This window comes from Pezoporus wallicus, unplaced genomic scaffold (assembly GCF_028554395.1).
Source record: "Pezoporus wallicus isolate ANWC-B61680 ecotype Strahan unplaced genomic scaffold, APGP_CSIRO_Pwel_v1 contig_4901, whole genome shotgun sequence".
NCBI lineage: Eukaryota > Metazoa > Chordata > Aves > Psittaciformes > Psittacidae > Pezoporus > Pezoporus wallicus.
The window spans coordinates 2,355,303-2,379,772 of NW_026640354.1; the positions used below are offsets into that span (position 1 = coordinate 2,355,303).

General features: G+C 36.8%; 1 protein-coding gene across 3 annotated transcripts in view; it reads right to left on the reverse strand.

The window, feature by feature from the left end:
• The window catches only part of SMAP1 (small ArfGAP 1), an 82,356-nt gene that overhangs the window by 4,784 nt on the left and 53,102 nt on the right, over positions 1 to 24,470 (reverse strand). For all 3 annotated transcript variants that reach the window (XM_057418837.1, XM_057418838.1, XM_057418839.1), the window contains 2 exons: positions 12,638 to 12,722; positions 2,980 to 3,107 (listed from right to left, as the gene is read on the reverse strand). In XM_057418837.1, the coding sequence (XP_057274820.1) occupies positions 2,980 to 3,107; positions 12,638 to 12,722 (213 nt within the window). The remainder of the gene's footprint in view (positions 1 to 2,979; positions 3,108 to 12,637; positions 12,723 to 24,470) is intronic.

Sequence of the window (24,470 nt, forward strand, 5' to 3'; positions counted from 1 at the left end):
TGAGCTGTATTAGATTATGAAAAATAATTAGGAAATCACAAGGAGATTGCAATTAACATCTCATTAATCCTCATGTAGGCAGAATAGATTAAAGAAGAGCTAAAACAAAAGATGGAGTGGTCTGAAATAAACTACTACAACAAGAAAAACTATTTTTGGAGAAAGGGCAAAAGTAAAGTTTTGGTTGATTTACTTAAAGTAATAAAATTTCTAAAATACATAATTTATAATTGGCTTAAAGTTCCTTAAGCACATTGCATTTATTGAGAAGGCCTAATTATCTGGAGTCTTCAGTACAGGAAAGACATGGGCCTGTTGGAGAAGTCCAGAGCAGGGCCACAAAAATTAGAGAGCTGGAGCACCGTTCCTATGAGGAAAGGTTGAGAGAGCTGGGGTTGTTCAGCCTGGAGAAGAAAAGGTTCTGGGGAGATCTCAGAGCAGCCTTTCAGTTCTTAACAGGGGCCTATAAGAAAGATGGGGAGAGACTTTTTAGCAGGGCCTCTTGCGATAGGATGAGGTGTAATAGTTTTTAAAAAGGGCAGATTTCAGGCTGGACATGAGAAAGGAGTATCTTCACTGCGAGGGTGGTGAGACACTGGAACAGGTTGCCCAGAGAGATGGTAGACACACCATCCTAGCTAAGAATGACAGACCTTCACACAGTTCCTGTACAATGTTTGGCAACAAAAACCCTGTTGTATATAATTTAGCTATGCGTACTTTACATACTAAACACACATTGTACATACAACATACACATCACTAAACATACGTCTTTCATCCTTTTTTCTGTCCAAGAATACTGCATAGTGGATAAATCTATACCATTTCTCTCCATGAATACTGCATAGCAGATAAATCTATAGCATATGCCTTTTATCTAGTTTTATAGTAGGAGCTGGTTAAATCAACTCTTTTTAAACCCCCTTGTGTTTACTAATGGGCAAAATTCTAGGAAAAAAGTTATTCCTTCACATGTTGCTCTTTACCAGTCCTTTATAAATTCAACAGCTTTTACTAGCATCCAGCTATAGGGAAGAGCAGGAAGTAATATTCTAAGCGGTTTTGAAACCTGTAATAAAGACACATATCTGACAGCAGAGTCAAAGTGCACATGATTCTGAATGCTCAAGTGACATTTGAAAAAGCAAAAACAAGCAGGTCTGTTTTCATCTTAAAATCATGTCTTGGCTATGTCAGTAGTTATAAATCCTCAGGTTTGCAGACATCACATTGTTTCACTCTCATAATAAAACATTCAAACAGACATTTCTGTGCTCCAGAGTGCCATAAAACCATGTGCATTTAGCACTAAATGCTGCCTTTCAGGTTAAGCTAGAAAAGACAAGCAATCCTGTGAAAAATCAAGTCATACATTGCTTCTACAAATCAGTCTGAGGAACAGCATTAAATTCTCTTCTTTTTCTATGTTCAGAAATCCCACTGTGGCATCTCAGAAGCACCTACACTCTGTAGAACATCATGGTAAGTATCTCCTGAGTAAGAAAGCAAGCCACACTACCCCACATTTGGTCCCTTCTTCTATTTTAATGCATTCTGTTAATAGATATTGAAACAAGTGCTACTCATCTCAACTTAAGAATTTGCCATAGATATCTACTCTAAATTTTCCAATTCCAAAGACAGGAACTCACTGTTTGGGTGCTCAACTGCAGAAGTCCCCAGGTGGCTGAACCACCTGGGTGGCTTAAGGCATGGTGGGAAGCTTGCTCTATCCATAGCTTCATGATTAAAAAGAAACGTGGTTTAAGTCTCTAAAATCCTATCTAGCACATTGCACAAAGACAGCCCTCAGCAACAAGTAGGGGAAGGAAGAGTAAAGGTTAAGGAACAAAAATTACAATCAAATCTGCTGAACAACATGGATATCCTTTGACCAAAATGATTAAACATAAAATTTGGAAATGAAATTACAATATGCCAGTTCAATCAGAATTCCTTTCCATCATCATCCCTTCCATTTCATGTATTATGAAAACTACTGGATAAACAAGTACATATCACAGGTCCCAAACCATGAAATCAAGAACACAAACAGTTCTTTCCAGTTCAGCAGAGTGAAACACAAAGCCTTCTGCAAAATTAAGCTTATAAATTACCTTAAAAGGGCCTCAGAGATGGGGAGATGAGCTGAGTACTCCTCCAAAGCCTCCCTCTCAGAAGCCACTCTGGGTAAGGAAGCCTGCACATGCACATTCTGATCTGTACCAGCCCTGTTCAACACCAACATTCTTTGAGGCTGACAGGTACTTTAAGACAGCTGCAGCTTTAAGGAGTTCCTTTGTGTCCCAAAGCTGCATTTCTCAGCTACTGCAGGCAATGGGGTTGCTTCCAAACTGTTATAGCTATAAGAGAGGGAACACGCCAGGCGCAGGGGTTATGCTACCCTTCCTTGAGGAAAGACAGGCATACAAGTTCCAAGATGAGACAAAAGATCAGCACAGGTAGCTGTATTAGTTGCTCTTGATATCCATTCTTGATTTTGAGAAACTTGAGACCCCAAATCTTTAGCATCTCTAAGACAGAAGCATCTGCTGTAGCCTCTCCTAAATATCAGCATCATAAAGCAGTAAGAGGTCTTGAAAAATATGACTTAGAGCCAAATAACCTAAGAACATAAAGTATATCCAAGCAATACCTATTAAAAAAGAACAAGACAAAACAATATAAATGAAAAGAAAACATGACTACCATCACCAGGGTAAGACAGAATCCAATTTAGCTGAATAACCAGGGAGAATCAGAAGGGAAGACCACACTGCCTCCTAATGCTATAATATAGCCAAGCAGTATAGACTTCTGAAGGGCTGAAAAAAATCTAGCCATTACTGCTTAAAGGGTTTCCAGCCATAAGTGTGAGAAATATGAATCCTTTCTGTGTGAATGAACAATTCCCTGAAGGAAAATATGCACATGAGTGCACAGATTTACACACACATGTAATTAAATAAATTTTACCTGAGCAGGAGGTGCAGCAGCTGCTGGTAAAGGATTAGAGATCATTGGACCAAAGATATCCAGGTCATCATTCAGCGTTGTGACAGCAGCAGTGCCTCCATTTGTAACAGATGCTTCAGCTGGACCATCTTAAACAGACAAGAGAATCACATTTAAAGCGAAAATAGTTAATATTTTAAAAGTATGAGAATAATTAAAGCTTCAGACATACACTGACAAACTAACATGGCAATACATTCCAAATTTTCAACACAACAAAATACAGATTGCCACCCTTTAATTTTAAAAAGAATCAAGAACGTTAAAAAATAGTCGATACATATTTCATAAAAAGTCACTTTCTCCTTTTACTAAACAATAAAAAGTTATTTTCCAGTGTCTTACACCCACAACAGTTATCTACTTGAGTGAAAAGATCAATTTCAAGAGCAGAGGTCAATCACTGGAATACCAGCATTAACAATTTGGTGATAACACATGAAACATATGTCTTACTACACCATAGAAACACGTAAGGCCGAAGGCAGATGTGAGGCTTAGGCACTTTAATGTTTCTAGAATTCTACTGTGGAGTCCGATTACTAAAAAGCATAGTTAAGATGCAGTACTTAATTAAAGTTATAGGAAGCTTCCAACACTTATTTAAAATAATACAATGCCGTCTCTCATGTAACCACAACATTCTTTCCCAATTTAAAAAAATAAAGAAAAAAACACCGAATAGAACAATAGAGTAAGTTTATTACTTAGAAAGAGGGTTTCTCTTTGCTCTTCTCTATTTTTTTAAAGAACACAAATAACTGGCAGCCTATAGTAAGATTTTTCTCCCTGCATGTCAAATACTGTAATTTTTCATTACTTTGTTCTGCACACTGCAGTTGGAGACTATCCTCCCCAGTAGCCCAGGATACTCACAAGTTGGAACAACATAGCAGAAACAGTAAGAAGCACCAGTCACTTCACTAGTCTGGAAATCACTTGACTGGGAAAATATCACAGAAGATCAACAAGATTTTTGGCTGTTAACCCATATGGGATGGCACTGCATTCTGAGACAATCTGTTGAGAAGATCACGCTCAGGGATGCCTTCTCATTTGTCTGCTTTCCAACTCCAGTGGAAGTTGGCCACCCTCTAGCTGCCTTGCATGAAAGCGTTTGTTTATTTTAAAAGTAAAGACTGTGACTGCCATGTATTTGAAAACTTGACACAGAAGTCATGAACATCAAAATCTGGCAATATGGAACACGTCAGGAGTTACCACCATCCATGCATATCTGTATCCAGGTCTTACAGTACACATACTGAACTTGTGCTTTAGTATGTATAGGAAATGTAGGGCAGCTACAGCAGCCACGACTTCAAACTGACTTCAGCATATGTAAAATCCCCAGCCTATTTCTTAAACACTTACTCTATCTCTCTCATACAGGGAATTATGAAACAACCAAGCGTAAGGGTGCTGGTCTGCAATTCCTTCAGAGCTATATGCTTGCTTTGGTGACTACTACAGATACACAGATTATTTTACAGTCTAATTTAGTATCAAACATGAACATTAATAGCTTGGTGTTTGCCACTTCTCAAATCCACTTCATGTCAAAGGGAACTTTAAACCAAATTGCGCATGCTAGCAATGCCAAGCAGACCCAATGACAAAGACCAAAATACACTAAAGACAGGGATATGAGAAGCACAAAGTGAATGGCCTTCACAAGAAACTGAATCTTAGCAAGTGTATTTATTACCCAAACTTGTGCCAAGTTCATGAGGATTAACTGTCTGCAAGAATTAAGAAAGATCAAACAAAGGCAAAACAAGCATGGGAATAGCTTGGCAATATTTGATCTTCAATGCTGAGTAAACAGTGAGCAGCTTGAACAATGACCATGGGGTAAAGTACCTACCTAAGCGCATTTCACTATCCTGTCGTGATTTGACTTTGCTGGAAGGACTGCCTTTCCAACAATTCTGCAAACTGAAGTTACAAACTCATCTATGAGTTTGGGTGGCATGGTTTAGTGCGAGGTGTCCCTGGCCATGGCAGGGGGGTTGGAACTAGATGATCTTAAGGTCCTTTCCAACCCTAACTGTTCTATGATTCTACGATTCTATGATTATGACAAAGCTACTTGCATCTTAGCACAAAGGTCTTCTCCTTCCCTTATTTCTGTTCTGACAAATGGAAGTTAGTGGACAGAAAAATGACCATACGTATAATCTGCTCCACCATTTCATCCACACCAGTGTTTTCAGATGTATGTAAATGTACTGGCAATTTAAGTAACAAGCTTCTTTTGAAGTCATTCTGCAGACAGGCAATTATAAAAAGATCTCCCCAAAGGCTCACTGTTTCAGATAAATTCAGGAATGAACTGTGCATAGTATTAATGCAAAATGATTGTCTGGAATTAATAATTTAATGTTCTAATTTTCTCAGTAAGGTATATGTATTAAAAAAAAAGTCTCTCGTCATATTCCAAAGTGGTTCAGTTTCACTGAACATAAAGTTTAACTGAAAATTTAAATGTAATCATTTACTAAACCATGCATTTAGAGTATTCACAGGAAAACACATTTGCAAGAACAAAGTATTTTTCAAGTATTTAAAATGCTACTTATAAATTAAAACTATGAAAACCCAGGGTTTTGCTAGACTGCTTCTGTAAGAGTGTTATTTGGTAATGTACATACCTTTTATCTCTTACTGAATTTTATGCTACAAAATAAATGCAGTCTCTATGAGTACAGAAAACAGACATTTTGAATTACTGTTTACATCACAATTTTAAGCCTGAATGAGTAGTATTAACAGATGATCCTGTCTTACTGATTTCTCAAAAAATGTATTAGATAGAATATTTATACCTATTAAAAAGCAACTCTGAAAACATTCACTCCTCCCCTGAAACAAAAAGATTCCATAAAGAACTGTATTTAAGAATACAGAAGAAACCTAAGAGTGTTTTCACTTCAGTTTATTACCTGTATCAATATTAGTATCTTTAAATACACACATGCATGCAGGCAATCACAGACTTTTACGTCAACATAATAGTTCACACTTCTTATACAGAGATCGCTGGAATGGGAAGCCCAGAGAAACTGTGAATGCTCCACCCCTGGCGGTGTTTCAAGGTCAGGTCAGACAGAGCCTTGGGTGGCATGGTTTAGTGTGAGGTGTCCCTGCCCATGGCAGGGGGGTTGGAACTAGATGATCTTAAGGTCCTTTCCAACCCTAACTATTCTGTGATTCTATAATTACTGGTATTTGCAATTTCAATGCACCAGGTCATGGATTAGGAAGCACTTTCTCCTTTCCCTTCTCATTTTGAAGTATTTCCTTACTATAAGAAAGATACTCCAGCAGAGTTCTGAGTTCTAAATCATTCTAAGTAAATTACTTTTCATTCAACTTCTGCTGCCTACCATTAAAAACTGATTAGAAGAAGTGGCGTGTATTTGACAGAAGGAGACATGGCTGTAGTCTTTCCAGGGAACAGGTGAAAATCAGATTAAGTTATACAGGCCTGTATGAATATCTTGAGAAGTTTGCAGTTTCAACCATCACAGAATTGCTCTGAATCAACAATTTCTTATCAACAGTACTTCCACTGCTTTTCTGGAAAATACATCCATAGCTAGGAATGAAGTTTTAGATGTGGCAGAAGCCATTGCAATGAGAGCACAGGCAAGGCAGAACTTCCACACTCAGTCAGAGAAGGTAACATGGAACGTCAATAGATGCTGTCCTTCATTTCAAACTCTTAGCTGTGGTCCCAACACTTCTCTTCTTACAAGTTATGACAATATGACAGAAAACATCCAACTGCTGTCTGCCATACTGTGCAACAGCAGATGCTGCCTCTGAATTCAGATCAGGAAGTATTGTTTAAATTTGATAGGAGAAACAAAAGCTATTTACTGGGATATTTAGTGAGTGAAAGGTTCCAGTAAAGTATACCTTTACAGTGCTTTTCTGTATACATTTTACTAATGCCTGACATGACAATTTCCAATTCAGTGCTGGCTTAGTTATGAAACCTTTCATATACACCATTAATCCTTGCTATATTTATCTGCACTAACAGTGAGAATGACCATAAGAAGAGCTTCAAAGGCACGAGAAGGGAACACAAGAAAGAAAGTCTGCTCTTGAGCTTTGCATTGTGCTTCTGAAACTCATTTTCTATGGGGCAAACTATTTACAAGAAGTTTGTTACTAAGCTGCCATGTATTTTTATATATACAACCATTTATGGCAGCCATACCAAGACTTGCAATAGAGAGAGAATATGCATATGATTATTTATTATACTAAATTGCTAGGAAGATAGAACTGAGAGAAAAGGTTCAATACTGGGGCAAAGATACAAAACAATGTTTGCCTGTCTGAAATTATTGTAGAGCTATTTATTGCATTAATAAAATTTTGTTTACTGATAAAACCTTTGCAGAAGTGAAAAAGCATTCACAGGGAGGCTATATAATACTTTTTAAAATAGAATGTGGAAAGCCATAAAGCTAACAATACTGTATGCCTTAAATGGTTGTAAAGGTTTTCATTTTGGGTAGATACATTGCTTACTTAAGCATAATCCTAACATAGCAGCAATACTACAAACGTTAACGTGTTTACAAGCTCAAGAAATGATTCCATGCAAACCTGGAGAGGTTCAACAGGGAAAAGTGTAAGGTCCTGCAGATGGGACAGGGCAGCCCTCAGTATCAGTAATAGGTGGGGGATGAGGGACTGAAAGCAACCCTGGAAAGGACTCAGGATATTGGTAGATGTAAAGCTGGACATGACTGGACATGTATCAAAAGAAGCGTGACCAGCACGTCAAGGGAGGTCATTTTTCACCTCTACTCTGCTCTGATGAGACCCCAGTTGGAGTACTGTGTCCAGCTCTGGGTCCACCAGCATAAGATGGATTTGAACCTGTTGGAGCAAGTCCAGAGGAGGGCAATGAAGACAAGGAGAGGGCTGGAGCACCTCTCCTATGAAGACAGGCTGAGAGAGTTTGGCTTGTTCAGCCTGGAGAAGGCTCGGGGAGACCTTATAGCAGCTTTCCAGTATCTTAAGTGGGCTTATAAGAAATATGGGGACAAACTTTGCAGCAGGACCTGTAACAAAAGAACAAAGGGCAACGGTATTAAGTGAAAAGACGGTAGATTCAGACTAGGTATAAGGAAGAAATTTTTCACATTGAAGGTTGTGAAGTGCTAGAACAGGTTGCCCAAAGAAGTTGTGGATAGCCCATCCCTAGCAACATTCTAGGTCAGGTGAGGTTGGACAGGACCCTGAGCAACCCAGTCTAGTTGAAGATATCCCTGCTTACTGCAGCAGGGTTGGACTAGATGACCTTTCAAGGTCTCTTAAAACCCAAACTATTCTTTGATTCTACGAGTCTGTGATCTATAAATGCATACATGATATTTATGTACTTCTAAAAAATCTTTATAATTTCTTAAATGCAGCTTTCCAACTTACGACCAACCATGCTGCTTTGGCACTTACCAAATAATACCAACAAACATACATTTCTGACTTATGCAACATCCAGCTGCATTTCATATCATGATTAAGCTCTCAAAATCTCACAGGATTCCTTCAGCGAATATTTCCCAAACATGAGCAGATAAGCATCTTTCAGCATATTGCATTTCCCCTCCAACTACGCTGAATGAATGCCCCATACATCATATTCAGTTAACAGTAACAGCCTAGTAAATTTCTTATCTTCTGCTCAATCACTGTAACTTACTAACAATGGTTATTCCAGAATGTAAAATTGTCTATTTTATGAAGGGCACATCTGCTCTTATTGTCTAGGGACAACATTGTAAAGTATGTAGAATATGTAAAATGTACATTCTTTCTTTCTGATAATTCTGTAAGGTAATAGTTTAAAAAATACCAATTTTTCATTTTTTTCTGTATGTTGAAATGATTTCCAAGTGATGCACCTTGACAAACAGAATGATCAAAAATTGCCTTCAAAAATGATCAGAATGATCAAAAATCTTCAGAGAAAGATTCCCACTATCACATATAGCTATCATACAGTTTTTTACAAGTATTTAAGAAATCTATTTACATCTACCTGGCCTAAGTGAAGAAAGCTACCTTGAAAGACAAAACCCACAAAGTAGCAGAGAGCACAAGGTTAACAACAGAGAGATTAAAATACAGCCCTGGTAATGGGCTAAGTGCTGAAGAACCATGATTTATGCACTGTGACTTTCAAACTGAAAAATGTTTCCTATAATTCTCCTATTAAAAATCAATGTTATAAAATCCCATACTATTGATTTAAGAATCAATTTTAAGTCCCCACGTTTTCAGTAGTGCACAATTTCACTGTGGACAAGAACCAAATAATTGAAGAGGTACTAAAAAAGCAGCTTCAGTTTTAGCCGACAGAAATAGGCTGTGATTTCTCACGGCGTGAGAAGAGACAGAAGGAATTTGGAGTTGCACAGCAAGAACACTGACAGTAGTGCTTGTGGAGAGCGTAAGAATATTTAGCTTGTACATGTCCATTTCCCCACCTTTCTATGTCTGGAGTACTGAACTAAAATCTACTCTGAATCAAAAGGCCAAAAGCCACGAATCCTGTTGGATCATCAGAAAGAGAACATCCAAACAGCATCTAAATAATAAACCCACTGAACAGAAACTCCAAGGAACCACATGAATCTATGTAAAAAATCTCAGATGAAACACAAACGTAACAGTAGAGTCACTGAGGATATTATGCCACTTCTGCTATTACAAGATTTAAAGATACAATTTGCCTAAGCACACTATCTTGAAAAATTTGAAAATTGTAAAGAAAAAGAACAATTTACATTGTCTAACTACTGTTTTCACTGAGTAAGTCCTATCTCACAGCATGTTTACCTTCTGCTAAGGTTACTATTAAAAACCCAACTGAGACATAATAAGCAATGATCCAAAGGTTAACCCCGTATCCAAAGCCAGCACCGAGGCTTACTCAAGAAAATACTTTGCATGAAGCTGGGCTGTTTTGAAAGCCAAAATTATTCTAGCATGAATTGTCATCCATTAAAATTACTTAATTTGCCATCACAAGCAATTCTGACCTGCCTTAGTAAAAGCTACTGCTGCTCTTCATTTGCAGAAATGAAGTTGTAAGAGAATGAATCCTCATTAGAAACATGTCAACTCAGTAAGAGTGAGCTATGCAATCATATCCATTTTAATATTGTTTGATATGACATATCAAAAATCTTAATTGGCAGTGTGCTGCTGCAGCAAAAAGGCAAAAGGGATTCTGGGCTGCCACCAGCAGGAGCATTACTAACAGATCAGATGTGATCATCCCACTCTCCTCAGCACTTGTCAGGCACAAGCCTGGAATCTGTGTGCAGTTCTGGTCCCCACAATTTAAGAAAGATTTCTTAATAGACATCTAGATCGATTTCTAGACTGATAGATAGATAGATAGATAGATAGATAGATAGATAGATAGATAGATAGATAGATAGACAGACAGATAGATAGATAGACAGACAGACTCGAGAGGGTCCAAAGGAAGGCTGCGAAGATGGTCAAAGGGGTGGACAACCTGCCCTATGAGAAGAGACTGAAGAAATTAGGTCTTTTCTCCCTGGAGAAGAGAAGGCTAAGGGTGGATCTCACCCTGGTATGCCAGCACTACACTATGAAGGGCAGCTACAAAGGGGACAGAGGCTCTCTTCACAAGGAGCCACATGGAGAAGACAAGGGCACAGGTACAAGTTGCCCCAGAAGAAGTTTCATCTCAACATCAAAAAAATAATTTACAGCAAGATCAACTACCTGAACAACCTCCTCATGGATGTGGTAGAGTCTCCATCTCTGGAGGTTTCCAAGATGCAACTGGATGCTAGATATTCACATGCAGACAGACTCCCTTTCCCAAAAGTCAGGCTAGATGGTCTTTCGAGGTCCCTTCCAACCTGGGCTACTCTATGGTTTCTGATACATTGGGTTAAAATGATCTTTCTTTTAATACTGTCTAAAACAGTCTACTGCAAACATTAATTGAAAGACAACTCTCCAAATGAAATATGCAGGTCTGCTCTCATTATACACATTTCTCATTTGGAGCTCAGTGGAATTCAAGTGCTACTAACTTATTACACTGCTTTTCAATTTGTTATTTAAAAGATCTTTAAACACTCCCTCCTCTAAAATTATAGGGTTTTAACATACAAATTATAAACTTTGCCCTTTGTATATCTCACGGAAGAAGCACAGCTGTTGAACACCAATTATAAAACTCTTTCTGTTGCACATTACATCTCAAGTTAGGCTATGCAATCCATGTTCATTATCATATCATAAAATTGTTACCAAGATTCTTTTCAAATTGTGACTAAAAGGGTACAGAAGCCTAGCAATCTCAAACCCACATATTGATTAAATTTTAGGTCTTAATTAGTTTGCTGGCCTGCTAAAGGAAAATAAAGGAGAATCAGCTTTTAATCAAGTCTAAATTACCTTTTTTAAAAATAGATTCATTCTACATCCATAATCTAATTTGTACTGTGTTAACTAAGATTTGCTTGCCAATGGTAGCAGATTACTTGGAAGGAGATACAGACCACAACACGTGCTTAGCTGGTACGAAACCAGTATTTTACAGCTACTCTAGGAAAACAATATGCGTTTTGAATGATAGCGTGAATTCTAAAACAGAGAAAACATTTATTGTTTTGTTGCAACATTATTCATACCTTAAAAAACACTTTTTTTTTTTACAAAGTCAAGTTTTTAAAATAATTACATTTTAAAGACTCATCAGCCTGTTCTAATATCCTGTAGAAATTATGTAGAAATTTTAAAAATCTCCAACATCAGATTCCTATAAATGGAATACTCCCTAATATCCACTCACAACTGGCAGAAAATTTTCCTAACACTGAAATAAAAAGACTGTAATATTTCATTCTTCCAGTTCCATTTTAAGATTCTATCAAATGGAAAAAAACCCCACACTTACAGTAACACTAGATAAATAAAAGGTAGAGTTTATAACTATGGCCTTCAACAAGCAAAGAAAAGGCATAAAAAACCCAAAAGTATAGCTAGATAGTGCAATTTAAATGATTCAGGTCCAAACAAATTCATTTACAAGGCAAATAGACAGTTACCTGTCAGTCAGAAAACAAAAGGTATATTGGATAAAAATGAGATGGCCACAGTCAGAACACAATACTGAAATGCCCAATGCATTAAGTTTTACAAGGTACTAGTCAGCTGCAGCCAGTTTACTGTTGTTCTAACTAATACAGGAATTTTATGATATAAGGTATTTTAGATACACAATTCAGATGGCCTCAGCATTTTCAAGAAAAAGTACACTTGTACCGTAAATATTGAAATACCACAACCCATAAGCCCTTTGAAAATCACTTTGATAACTTTCCCTTCCCACAGGAGCTCATTACTCTCCTTAGCAAAAACACAACTATTGATATACTCAGACCCCTATGGCATTTCCTTTATAGTTTCAAATTCATAGACTCAATCTTACGGTTTTCAAATTCATCTATCAGTAAGCACAGGGAAAATAAAAGTATACCTGTTAGATATAAAATGATGTATCTGTGTTTGATTTAAGAACAGCTAATTATGTATTGCTTACCAAGTCCTAAAAGGTCAATAGTGGGTTCTGATGTCTTTTTTGGACTTGCTTTAGCTTCTGATTGCTGTTCCTCTTTCTTCTGTGGCTTTAAAAGAAACAAAACAAACACAAGTAACCTTTCTGAAAAAGAGAGGACTTAAAAAAATCTCGTTAAAGACGCTGCTCCTTTATCAGTATCAGAAGTTAAATCTCTTTACATATTTGTTTATCATAATGACTTTGATTTGTAATGAAGTTACAGTTATGGTCATATGGGACATGGCAGATGACTGGAAAAATATTAACCTTATACCTTCACTGGTACTTAATCCATTTTAAAATAAATCTAAGTTCCAGGATAGGTTAAAACTAAGTTGAAATCTTAAACTGAACCACTGCATACCATGCACTAGGCAAAAAGCTGTCTATAATTTGATTTATTGACTAATTTCAGCATCCAAATTATACAGTTCTGCAGGGCTGAAAAACCTTAAATGTAAAAATCAGAATCAGACTGATGACATTTAGCCTTCCTGAAAAGAGCACCTGCAGAACATGCAGACGTTTTAGGTGCTAAGCACCAACGGACACAATCTGTGTTCACAATCTCTTTTCCTTTGTAAACCTGAAGGCAAATAACAGCATTCTCCTTCTTTAGAAAAGGGAACTCATAGTCGTTTCTTGCCTGGATACTTCAAAACACAGAATGGCATTGACGTGAAATTTGATTACAAAAATGACTGCATAAATATGTTTACAGTTGTTCTCATACCAATATCAAGCTGATCACCCATGCCGATCAAAATATCAATTTTTAAAATTAATACAATCTGGTTTATAGTAGTGAAATGACAAATGCATTCTTTGCATGCATTTAATATGCATTTAATATGCATTTACTCTACACTTATCATAAAAGCATGAGGTGGATTGGTTGATCAATGAGTACGGCCTTTAACTAGGATTGATTACTGAATGTCGGTGGTAGAGCACTGTCAGGCTGGGTGTTGGCCTGACATTAACCTGCTTCACCCTCACCTTTATCACTCCCATAATGTGGCTTTGACAGAGTCACAGAGGCTCCCAAGGTTGCTGAAGTCATTAAATCATCATTTACTAAATGATTTACTAGAAGAACTTTACAGCTCAACACATGGGTATAAAGTAGTTCTTATTTAGGTAGCCCTTTCCTTTCCTCTCTTGCAAACTGGTCATAATGAGTAATGAGCATGGTGTTTGTAAAGAGCAGTCAGGAAACTCAAGAGTATTCAAAGATGGCCTAAGTGAACAGAAGCCTGTCACAGTAGTAACACTCTTGTTACAGGAGCAAACCTCACCAAAAACCTCAAAGAGCTGCAATGAACTGAGCTCCATTTTTCTAGGGAACAGGTATTTTCACACTCAAACTGATCCTCACCAATCTCTCGGAGAAATACTTGCTTCCTCTTCCAAAAATAGTTATGTTGACGTTACATACCTTATACAAGACCAAAACTGTTTGGGAAACCGTGTGCTGGAAAACTATTCCATGGATTCCCTGATTCTATATTGCATTACAACTTTCATCTTAAAGTATGTGATCAGAACAATAGCACGCTAATTCCAAGTGCCACCTAATACTGCAGAGGAAAAAACCCTCCTATTTGGCATGAGAAAAAATGTATGGGTTTTGAAAGTAGATTTTTGCATATCAAGGATTTTTTTAAAGTGACCATTCAAAATGAAGTTTTCTACAACTTACCATACCTCAGTAAATATGCCATAAAACTTAAATTATTATTAACATCAGAATTAACAGCGAGTATTTCAGAACAGAATTTATTGTAAGAATTTGCACATTTTGCTCTTCTCCAACTCTGTAAGGAACACCCCTGGTCACAGAAGCTGTAAAAAGAAGCATTTCTGACGTGTTTCTTGATTCCATGAAACTGACATTTTTGCTTAAACAGCTTAACAGTTCTGAATATAGAACAACTTCTTTAAACTAAAAAGCAGAACTGTTGGAACTATATTAAATGTGCAAATTTTCATCCCTCCAGATTAAATTTATGATAAGTACCCAAAAGCACAAGCTTGGAATAAATTAAAGTTTGACAGGGTTGGTTTAGAATGCAAACTTTTCATAGCAACCAAAACACTTCTGCATATATTACTAAGTAAACAAAGAATTCAAACAGCCCTTTCTTTTATTTAGTATTTATTACTGCAGAAAATGGTCCAGCTGAAGACGGTATAAGGAAACCAATGCCTTACTAAATAAAGCATTCTGTAGTAGAGATCATGCCATCTTTCTGGGTCTGGAGCAGATGACCTCCAGTGGTCCCTTCCAGCCCATATAATTTTGGCACAAACAAGGTGTTGAAACTTTCCAAAAAGAACAGAAAGGGAAGTCACCCTGGAGCCACTGGAAAATTTTATTCCAAATCATATTGAGAAATTTGATGTTTAATTTCTTTTCTGGTAGTTTTGCTCCAGCAGGACTCATACATGACTAAGCTTTCTGTAGAGTGGTCTTTTGAAACGTTAAAGCTAAATACTGCGCAGAGTGAGCACAGAAGCGTGCAACAGGAAAAAAAAAACACACCATGTAACAAGATAGTAACATTTCTTAATGTTTAATTTAGTTTTGTGCTTTATCTAAAAATTAATGCATTTTGTAGAGGTACAATATAGCATGACAAATGCTTGGGAATTCAGCAGCACTAAAACTCATCTCAGTTTCTATTACTAGGTCTGCTTGACTCCCACAGCAATTATTTTTAAGTACTGACACCAGTACTAGATAAACCATTCTTTGTCAAGTCCTTTGGAAAAAGGCTGCATAAGAATAGGAGACTAAGCAGTATTAAATAACCTGAAAATAGCATAAAAAATCTGCTTTGAGAAAACAAGTAGGAGGAAACAGGTACACAGTTTTGTGCAATTATTTTTAAGTGAAGCTTTCAAGGTTACTTGGGACTACTATTTTTTTACAACATTCAAGTTTGACTCGGCAACATATGTGGTTTTATTAAGTGAAGTACATAGTTATAGCAATTCCTAGATATATTTACTTCGGGTCATACATTAAGAGCTTCTCATTGAAAATCATTATGGTACTAGCACATGCCTCTGAGAGACTGTCCTCGCAAGCAGCAGAGCATCAAAATATTTTTGATATGCAGGCCTTACATTTCCATTTTGTCACACAAATGTTCACTACACTGTTCTTCAAGGTTATTCTCATGTTGGAATACCTAGTGAAAGCAAGCAATGTCCTCTGCCTTAAAATACTCTGAGATTACTGAAAAAGTTTATTTGCAAATATCACTGAAAGAGACTGAGCCAGAACAAGCTTCCAGGGATTTGATTCTTTTGCATCCTCCACATGATCAGCTTATTATGTAGCATGACTTGGAATTTTCTGCCTTAAGTAAAACTGAGCCCCTGTTTTGAGAAAAGACACAATAACCCATTTAAGTTATTCCTTGTTCAGCATGTATTAGGTACTTCCTCCAACTTAAGGAGGCAAATAAAGAATTAACCTTGCAACCTTTCATAAATACTTTCACTGATGAAGCACATGTCTTAAGTAGAGGAGCAGGGACCCACTCATTATTCAGATCCAGCATGGGCATCATAAATTTCTGCAATCACATAGATGATTACATCTAATTCCTTCATGCTGTACATCTACAATACAATAAAATGTTAGTGACCGCATGGTACTAATACCTTATCCATAAGTAGTCCTTACGTAACAATATTAAACATCTTTAAATATCTGAAGAGCAAATATTTTAAAACAGTTAGGAACTTTCCATAACTTTGCCTCTAATAAAATGAATGGTTGAGAAATCATGTCTACAGATAAGGAGCAGCATCTCTTTCCTATCCAAATAAAAGATACAGAAATTAATATTTGGTTCTTCACTTAATTTCCACACATTTCCACCATCACAAACACAATTCAGAAGCAGACAACTGTGATTAGGCCACCTGTAATTTACTGCGAGTTAAAGCAAACCAGCGCATAAGCCTTCTAAAGCATATTTTTAAGTAATGTTTCTTAGACTCACATTGAGCTGATGCCTTCATTTGTGAGAGCTGCACTACCAGTGTGCTTCCAATTCACAGAGATACTGGTTATGATTTAATCAATCTTGTTCATTTTCCTACCCTTTAATCTCTTTTAAATTTCTAGTCCATTAGGTTTTGGAAGAAAAGTTAAAAGAATCATACTGATGTTTTGAGTTTTATTTTGCTTAAATTCTGACTAATTCCTTAAAGATCAAAAGAACGTTATTGTAGAAAGCTTCCCAGTTTACATAAAACGAGAAAGTCTTCAATTCCATCATGAAAGGTAACACACCAGGGTTTTGGCTATTGCTGAGTGGTGCTTACATAGCATCAAGGCCTTTTTGTTTTCCCTGCTCTGCCATTGCAGCAGGTAGGCTGGACGTGAGTATGAAGTTGGGAGGATACACAGCTGAGGCAGCTGATCTGAACTGACCAAAAGGTTGTTCAATACCATATGATATTGTGCCCTCTGAACTTTCCCCATGAACAGATGCCATACTGATGTAATGCATTTGATAACTGTATCGTTTTAGCTTTTTGAGTTTTGCACAACCATATTGCTTTTTTGCTAATTAAAGCAAGTCAACCTCTAAGCACCTCGTTTAATAAATTCAAGGACTGTATATGCACAAACATATATATATATACACATACAGCAATACTTCCACCACTGTTGGTCTGCTTTTTTCATAGCCACCTTCTCTTCCCTTTCTCTAGTGTTCTACAGATTTTGCCAAGCAGATAGAAGGGGGACATTAGTCAAGTGAATCAACCTATATATGGAACTTGCCCTACAAACCACAGTGAATTCCCATGTTCTCTTTTCCCACTGAAGCCTAGTGTGCACAAGTCTCAAAGCCCTGAATCTGAGTATTACAGTTTTGCAGTCAACTCATCCAAAGGTAAACTCCCATTCCCTGGAACGGGCAACTATGTTTTCTCGCAGACGGCAAGTCTGCAACAGAAGGGATAGTGAAGAACATTAAGTAACCCCTGAAACGTAAGCCGCATACTGCAGGAAGTCCAGTGTCTCAGTCTGGCATTTCATAAGATTTTGTTCAGCCAGCTATTTTTGGAGATAACTGTTAAATGAGTAATTCATTCTGCCTGAGAGAAAAAAAATAATGAAAGCACTCCTTCTTCCTCTGGGCAATGATTACAGTACAGCACATGCAATGTTGTCAACAAGGGATATGGTTATCTCATGAGGAAGACAAAAAGGAGGGTCAGTACCACTATGACTGACAGTCACTCACCAATTAAATTCATATACACAGCATAATGCTATGAGGTCTATTGCTAATGCTACCAATGGTCCCTTTCTGTGAAACAGCAGCTTCTCCTTTCCCAACTCTCAGCACCATGTCCATGAAGTAGCATGTCTGGCTAATTATACTGGTGTAGAACAGTGGGTAGGGGAAGACAAGAGGGAAGTGGAAAGCTTTACACGAGCTTGCTTGGTTGACAGAATAGACAACAACATGAGGTCTCAGAAGTGTTAAGAGTTTGAAGGAGAAAAAAATAAGAATATTCAGCAGCAGTATCTAGTAGCAACTACACTGCTCTTTTTTTATTATAGTAAAATAGGAAAACAAACTAAATCTGCAAAATTATTATGGACACTACAAGCCTTTAAAAACATTTTTTTAATACGACCATACATTCCAGAGCATATGATCAGTCTAAATTCTGCATTTGTGAGCTACTCTTCTGCACATGCCTATTTACCAGATGACATTCCTCTGACAGAGGCAGCTGAAGGCATTTTGCACTGGAATTGGGAAAGGTTAAACAAACTTGGTTTGAAAGTGCCAGCACACAATGAAAATACTGTGTTTATTTTTCACTGTGAATGAGTGACTTTGGGGAAAAAAGAATAACATTAGGTAATTTAAGTTTCCATTTTCTGCTTCTGTAACCTTATGGCAATTATCTTCACATGTACAATATTTAAGGGTTTAACAGTTCTAAAAGAGATATGACACCCAATAGAAATGTAACACACACACCCAGTACTTTAAAAACAAGTAGAACTTTTGCTGAATTCACTAGTACAAGATATTAATATAAATAATTCACAAGGTTTCATCACCAGCATTTAGGATTAACATTGGCATTATTCTCATTCACAATACTCGAGAACATTACAAGAGGTAGCATGCATGGTGCAACTTGTAAGCCACAGGACTAACAGCTCTGAAGGACAAAAACTCTCCAGTCAGAGCAATCATAAGTTTACAGGAAGCATCTATTCTGAAGCAAGATATCAGCCACTGTCAAAAATCTGATTTATCAGCTCTCCAGTCCAGTTATCTGCTCCTATTTTCTTTCATGCTTTACTATTACACACAAAAAATATTTCTCTGCATATTTTCCTCCATTTTCTATTTCAATGAAAAATTAATATGAATCTGGAATTCAGTCTGTTTCATACACAGCTGACTACCCATGCATTCCTTATTTCTATACCCAATCTTAACTACAAGAAACCATATGAAAGCTGAAGATCCATCAAATAATTTAGTAAAATGCACTTCTAACTTAAAGCAATTTCCAGTTTACTCACTAAAGCTCACAGATGCTTCTATGGTTACCGAACAAAAGCCTTCCTTTGCTCTTACTAGATAGGAATTGCATGGTTTGTGCATAAAGTAATTGGATTCCTTCCCTCTTCATTACCTGCTTGCAATAAAACTTGCAAGACAGCATAAACATTTGAGAATTCCCGTAAGAGAAAATAATGTTAGTAATTCACTATAAGATTGCAATAGGTTTATAAAAACAATTTTTCCTGACAGCTCATATACTTCTACTACACAAGTTAGTTTAATCTGTATCTATTTAAAGCACTGTTCATGTGGGTATCCTAGAGATTTTAAAGAATGCTTTTACAGATTTTGTATCTGACATGTAAATAAGTAAAGAAATAAAAACTAATCTTTTCATAATATTGAATTTAAATCACTATAAAGATGAAATGTGGTATTCCGTTTACCCTCATATAAGATACCAGCATTTTTTTTTAAGAAACTTTGGAATCAAACTAACTGTTCAAAATTTAGGATACTTTTAGCAAGTGATGAACTTTTATTCCGTCCAGCTAGCAAAAAAGCCAAGCAACAAATATACTATATTGAATCAGAAGATACACTACAGTGGTATCATGAAGTTGTACAAACTACAGTGACTCTGCAAGCATATTCCGATGGATCCCTAATCCAGAAAAAAATCTATGTCAGTCAATTAAAAAACCCCAAACCTGCCACTTAGTTATGAAATAGTTATAATATAGAATTATTACTTATTTATAAAACTAGAATTACCTCAAACAAACATCTAACCCAAGGGGAAAAGTTTATTATTAAAGTGCATGGCCATTATTACAATGAACTGCTCTTGGACACTGAACGACTCATGCTGATGTAGGCAAGCTAATTTAAACCATTTATACCAAGCAAACCAACAAACCTGAACTGCCTTATTTTTTTGTTTAAATGTTGTTGTTTTTAAAAAGGATTCTGTACACATGAAGGTCATTTAGGTGAAACACATGCTCGAAGGAAAACATTTTTAAGTGTTCCTGATCTCCATTTCCACTTTAAAACCCTGAGTATATGGATTTCATTGCAGTTTTGCAGTTAGGACAGGATACTTGTATAAGATTACATAAAATGTGTTGCATCTCTAATCATGCAAATTAAAAACTTCACAGTAGGACTAACAGACAGCTGCACCGTAATCTTATGCCATTCATATGGTTTTATCTGGGTCTAGGCCAATATGCTAATAAATTATGTATAAAGTGGATTAAGACTATTCCTTTATTACTAGTTATTGACCACCCTGTACTACCATTTTATTTTAACATAATTTAAAACGCTAGCTCAGATCTCATTTACTTTAAGCAATGTATTCCAAGAAGCCTTAAACATTTCATGTCTCGTAAGTAGCTGAAAGGAGCAGTTTAGCTCCTTTCTAATGCATCAGGCAATCTCGGAGGCCCTTTTACCTTGCGCAAAAGAAGGCATGCGACTGTAGAAGCCCAGTTTCTTCAAACGAAGTTGTCTTTATATTTACTGCTGGGACTATGGCAAAATATCAAAGATTAAATCCTTCTCTTTAAAGTCTTATATTCATGTACTAAATTTATATAATAACAACCATATATGAAATACTAGTTGTATGCATTCATTTTCAAATATGTTATGTTCTTAAAGCTGACAAGTTCAGAATAGGGTCTGAAAAAAGAAGGCAAGGTCCTTCTCCTAAGTTTGGTACTTGAAGAAAAGTACCAGAAGACTGTGAGATGATTGCAAGGTAACAGTCACAATAAGAAGTAGGAACCTGAAGATGCGCTACAGATGGCAAAATTGCAGAGAAGGACAGGCAAACAGTCTGAGTGCAAAGGAACCAATTTTTTCCTAGGGATTCTGGGGGGCAAGAATTTGAGCAGAGTTTGCTGCAGCTCTAAATCTTTGAAATGATCAGCGCAGAAGTAAGGACCTGTTTACAAGGACACAAAAGCAGAGGGAAAAACTGTTTGTCAACCTTTTTCCTATTTTGTGTTGTCATGGAATTCAATTTAGATAAAACTCAAGTATGCTACTTTTAATCCAATAAAACCTGGGGTTTACATCTTTTAGAAGAAATCATTATGAAATAGAAAATCTAGACAGATCCATCTTAAAGCTGTAGCTGATCCATCGTCCCATTATGACATCAGATTAAGGTCAAAGTGTTTTAATGTGTCTCAGTTTGCAAGCTGTGAAATAGAGTACACATGGGTTGTACTTTCATAAGCTGTTTTAAATACATCTTCAGTTTTAGAACCCTATATTACAGTTATATGAACTCAGCTTACACATTTTTCCTCCATTTCTATTGATCTCATTAGTCTGGGCAAGATTACAATAATACAGCTATATTAGTTCCAGTTCCTCATTAAACTGTTTTCTTTTATAACTTTCCTTCTAAAACCCTTCCAATACATAATACAATATCAGTGTATACATCAGAACTAAGAGGTATGTATTTATAATTCCTTCTTCATATACCTCCAGATGAAAACGAGTCATTTCAAACATGGCAACTGACTGACCTCATAGTGAAAAAACAGTCCAACCCAAGCATTGCTTTCCACTGCTATTCATGAAGGTATGCTTTGCAATCTTTTCCTTAAGTATAACAAAAGTGCTTTTTTTGCTGGAAACATGCTTTTTGCATGAAACTTAAGTTCACCCAGTATCAAGACCCTACACCCTTAGCCAGTCAGCTCAGCCCAGGGATCTTTCCAAATGCTGACATCCTACTCACTGGCTAGTCCAGTCAGATTTGCGACATGTCAGACACACGTGGGTATCTCCAGTAGGTGTTTTTAGGAATACTGCCTTTGCCACAGCTGGCTGCTAGATGCTTGTCTGCAGTTGCTGACCCTTAAGTTTCCCACCCCTACAGTCTCTTTTTAGTTGCCAACAACAATCTTTTAAATCCTACTTGTCTGATAATCCAACACATTCACACACAACATGGTTGCAAACAGAATTTGTAAGAATGTTGGATAGCCTGCACTGATCAAGTTCAGGGCTCAAACAAGCATACTTATCAGTAACCTGCAGGGATGTGACTGTTCCTTTTTATCCTCTTCCCCCTGCTGCTTCTTGCTTGTTAACCCCAAACCATCTTGATTCCTCTATTTCCCTTCTTCTGGTCTGTCACCTAAACATCCTATAATAAGCTTCATATAATATTCTCTGCCCCATCCCCAAATTCTCTTCTCTCTGCATCCCATAACAAGTGCTATAGCTAGTATGCAATTAACCCTTACTTGCCTGGGGCTCTTGGGAGAGAATCTCTCTCCTTGACCCACCTCACTGCTCTCCTTTGACAGACCTAGAAGCAGATCTCTGCGCTATGTCTTTACTCATTAGATTGCTCCAGTTCTCCTCTGACACTTTCAGTCTTTGTGTTTTAATCACATACTCCTTACAGCATTGCATTGAACATTGTTTCACGTAAACCACCTATAAATTAGGACTTTTTCTAATAGAGTTTTGTTTCTTAGAGTGTTGAACTGATAGTCTATACTGGCATCTGTTCTATCATTTTGGCAAGCAGTACAATACGAACACTTTATGAAGTCTAAGCATACCATGCCTATAGAGATGCATTTAAAAAGAAGCCTCTCAATAAGCTCCACGGAAATTCAATCCTGTCACTGCAGCTAATCACACTGAAATAACCAGAATTAACCCCAGAGGTTAGTTTTTCTTACTTCTGTATCAGCTTGTTGCTTTCCTTTTGCTGCTATAGAAGTTAGGAGTAAACTGAGGAGAACTTTACCATATACAAGTACACAACTCTGTTTCACAAATTCAGAACTTACAGAGAGAATGTTTAATAAACACGCATCACTAGCTCATGTCAATGACCATTAGCTGTATTTTCTTCTGCTAGTCAGGGTTTTTCCCCTCAGTTTTCTTCTCATTTCAAAGTTAACCACTTTGAAACAATTACTTCAGAAGTTAATTAATTTCAACCCACCACATGCAATTCCAAAATGGATTTCCCTTTACTTGAGTAAACCCCATTTTCTTTGTCTTCACCCTCCATATCATCATAAACTTTAACACCAACTATCAAGAAGAATTTTAGCCACAGTCTAATCCAGCAGTCTAAATCTCAACTGGAAATGAGCCAAACATCTTCCTGCTTTTATTCTCCGAGTTTAAATAATACGAATCTACATGAAATATCTGGGTATTCTGAAAATGAATATTTAAATCACCCTTATAAAATATAAGGCTTGGTAAAGCTTTTTAGATTCACAGTTCAAAGATTCTGAAGTTTTATGACTGCCTTCAAAGTGATAGTACAAAGGCTCTGACTTGCTTGTTCAGGCACCCATTTCAACATTTATGCTGATATTTCTTTTACACAACTAAAATAGTCTGTCTTTAAACAAAGGAAAAATTTTGATATCCACTTACAGTGTAAACTGAGGATTAAGTATAAAAAACAAAAATACCTGTGGGTTATCTTGAGCAGAAGCTACCCATGTTGCTATGAAGCGTAAAATACACTATCTGCCTAGTTGACAGACCTGCAGTACCTTACTCTGAGATTAAGTACAATATCCTCAAGTCGAGAGAGACCAAACTTGCTGAGCAGAGAGGTGGACAGATCTACTTTTCAGCAGCACACTGACATGCGTGAGGACCAACCTCAGGACTGCAGGCTCCAATTTTATAAAACAAAAATTTCAAGTAAAACTGAAAGACAAGCTCATCCAGCTGCAACCCTTTTTTCGACAAAGACAAGAGAAAACTGATCACAGGTGGGTTAGCAGTGTTGATTGATACATAAGAAATTTAGTATTAAAGAGATGCTACTTATTTGAAAGCTATGTAACTGGTGACTTCATTTTGTACCATACCTCTCATCTCACAGAATTACCTAGAGTGAGAAACTTGTCCATTTCCTTCAAATCACATTAAAAGAACCTTTTTATACCTTATCTTGCTTTTATTTCTTCCCCGGCTACAGTGCTATTTTCCAAATACCTCTGAGTTAATTTTGTGAAGACATTAATTATGTAACAGGATGAATGTGAGAGCCATAAAGTTTTCAGTGCAACTGTTCTAGTGCCCTGAGCAACTATCAAAACATAATAAATTCAACAGTCCAAATAAATACTCTTATTCCTTTTAGTAAAAAGCCACACAATCAATACGTTTGTCAAGTCTGAATTTAAAATGGAAGACACTGACAGTTGCAGGACGGTGTTTGGAAGCTTTAG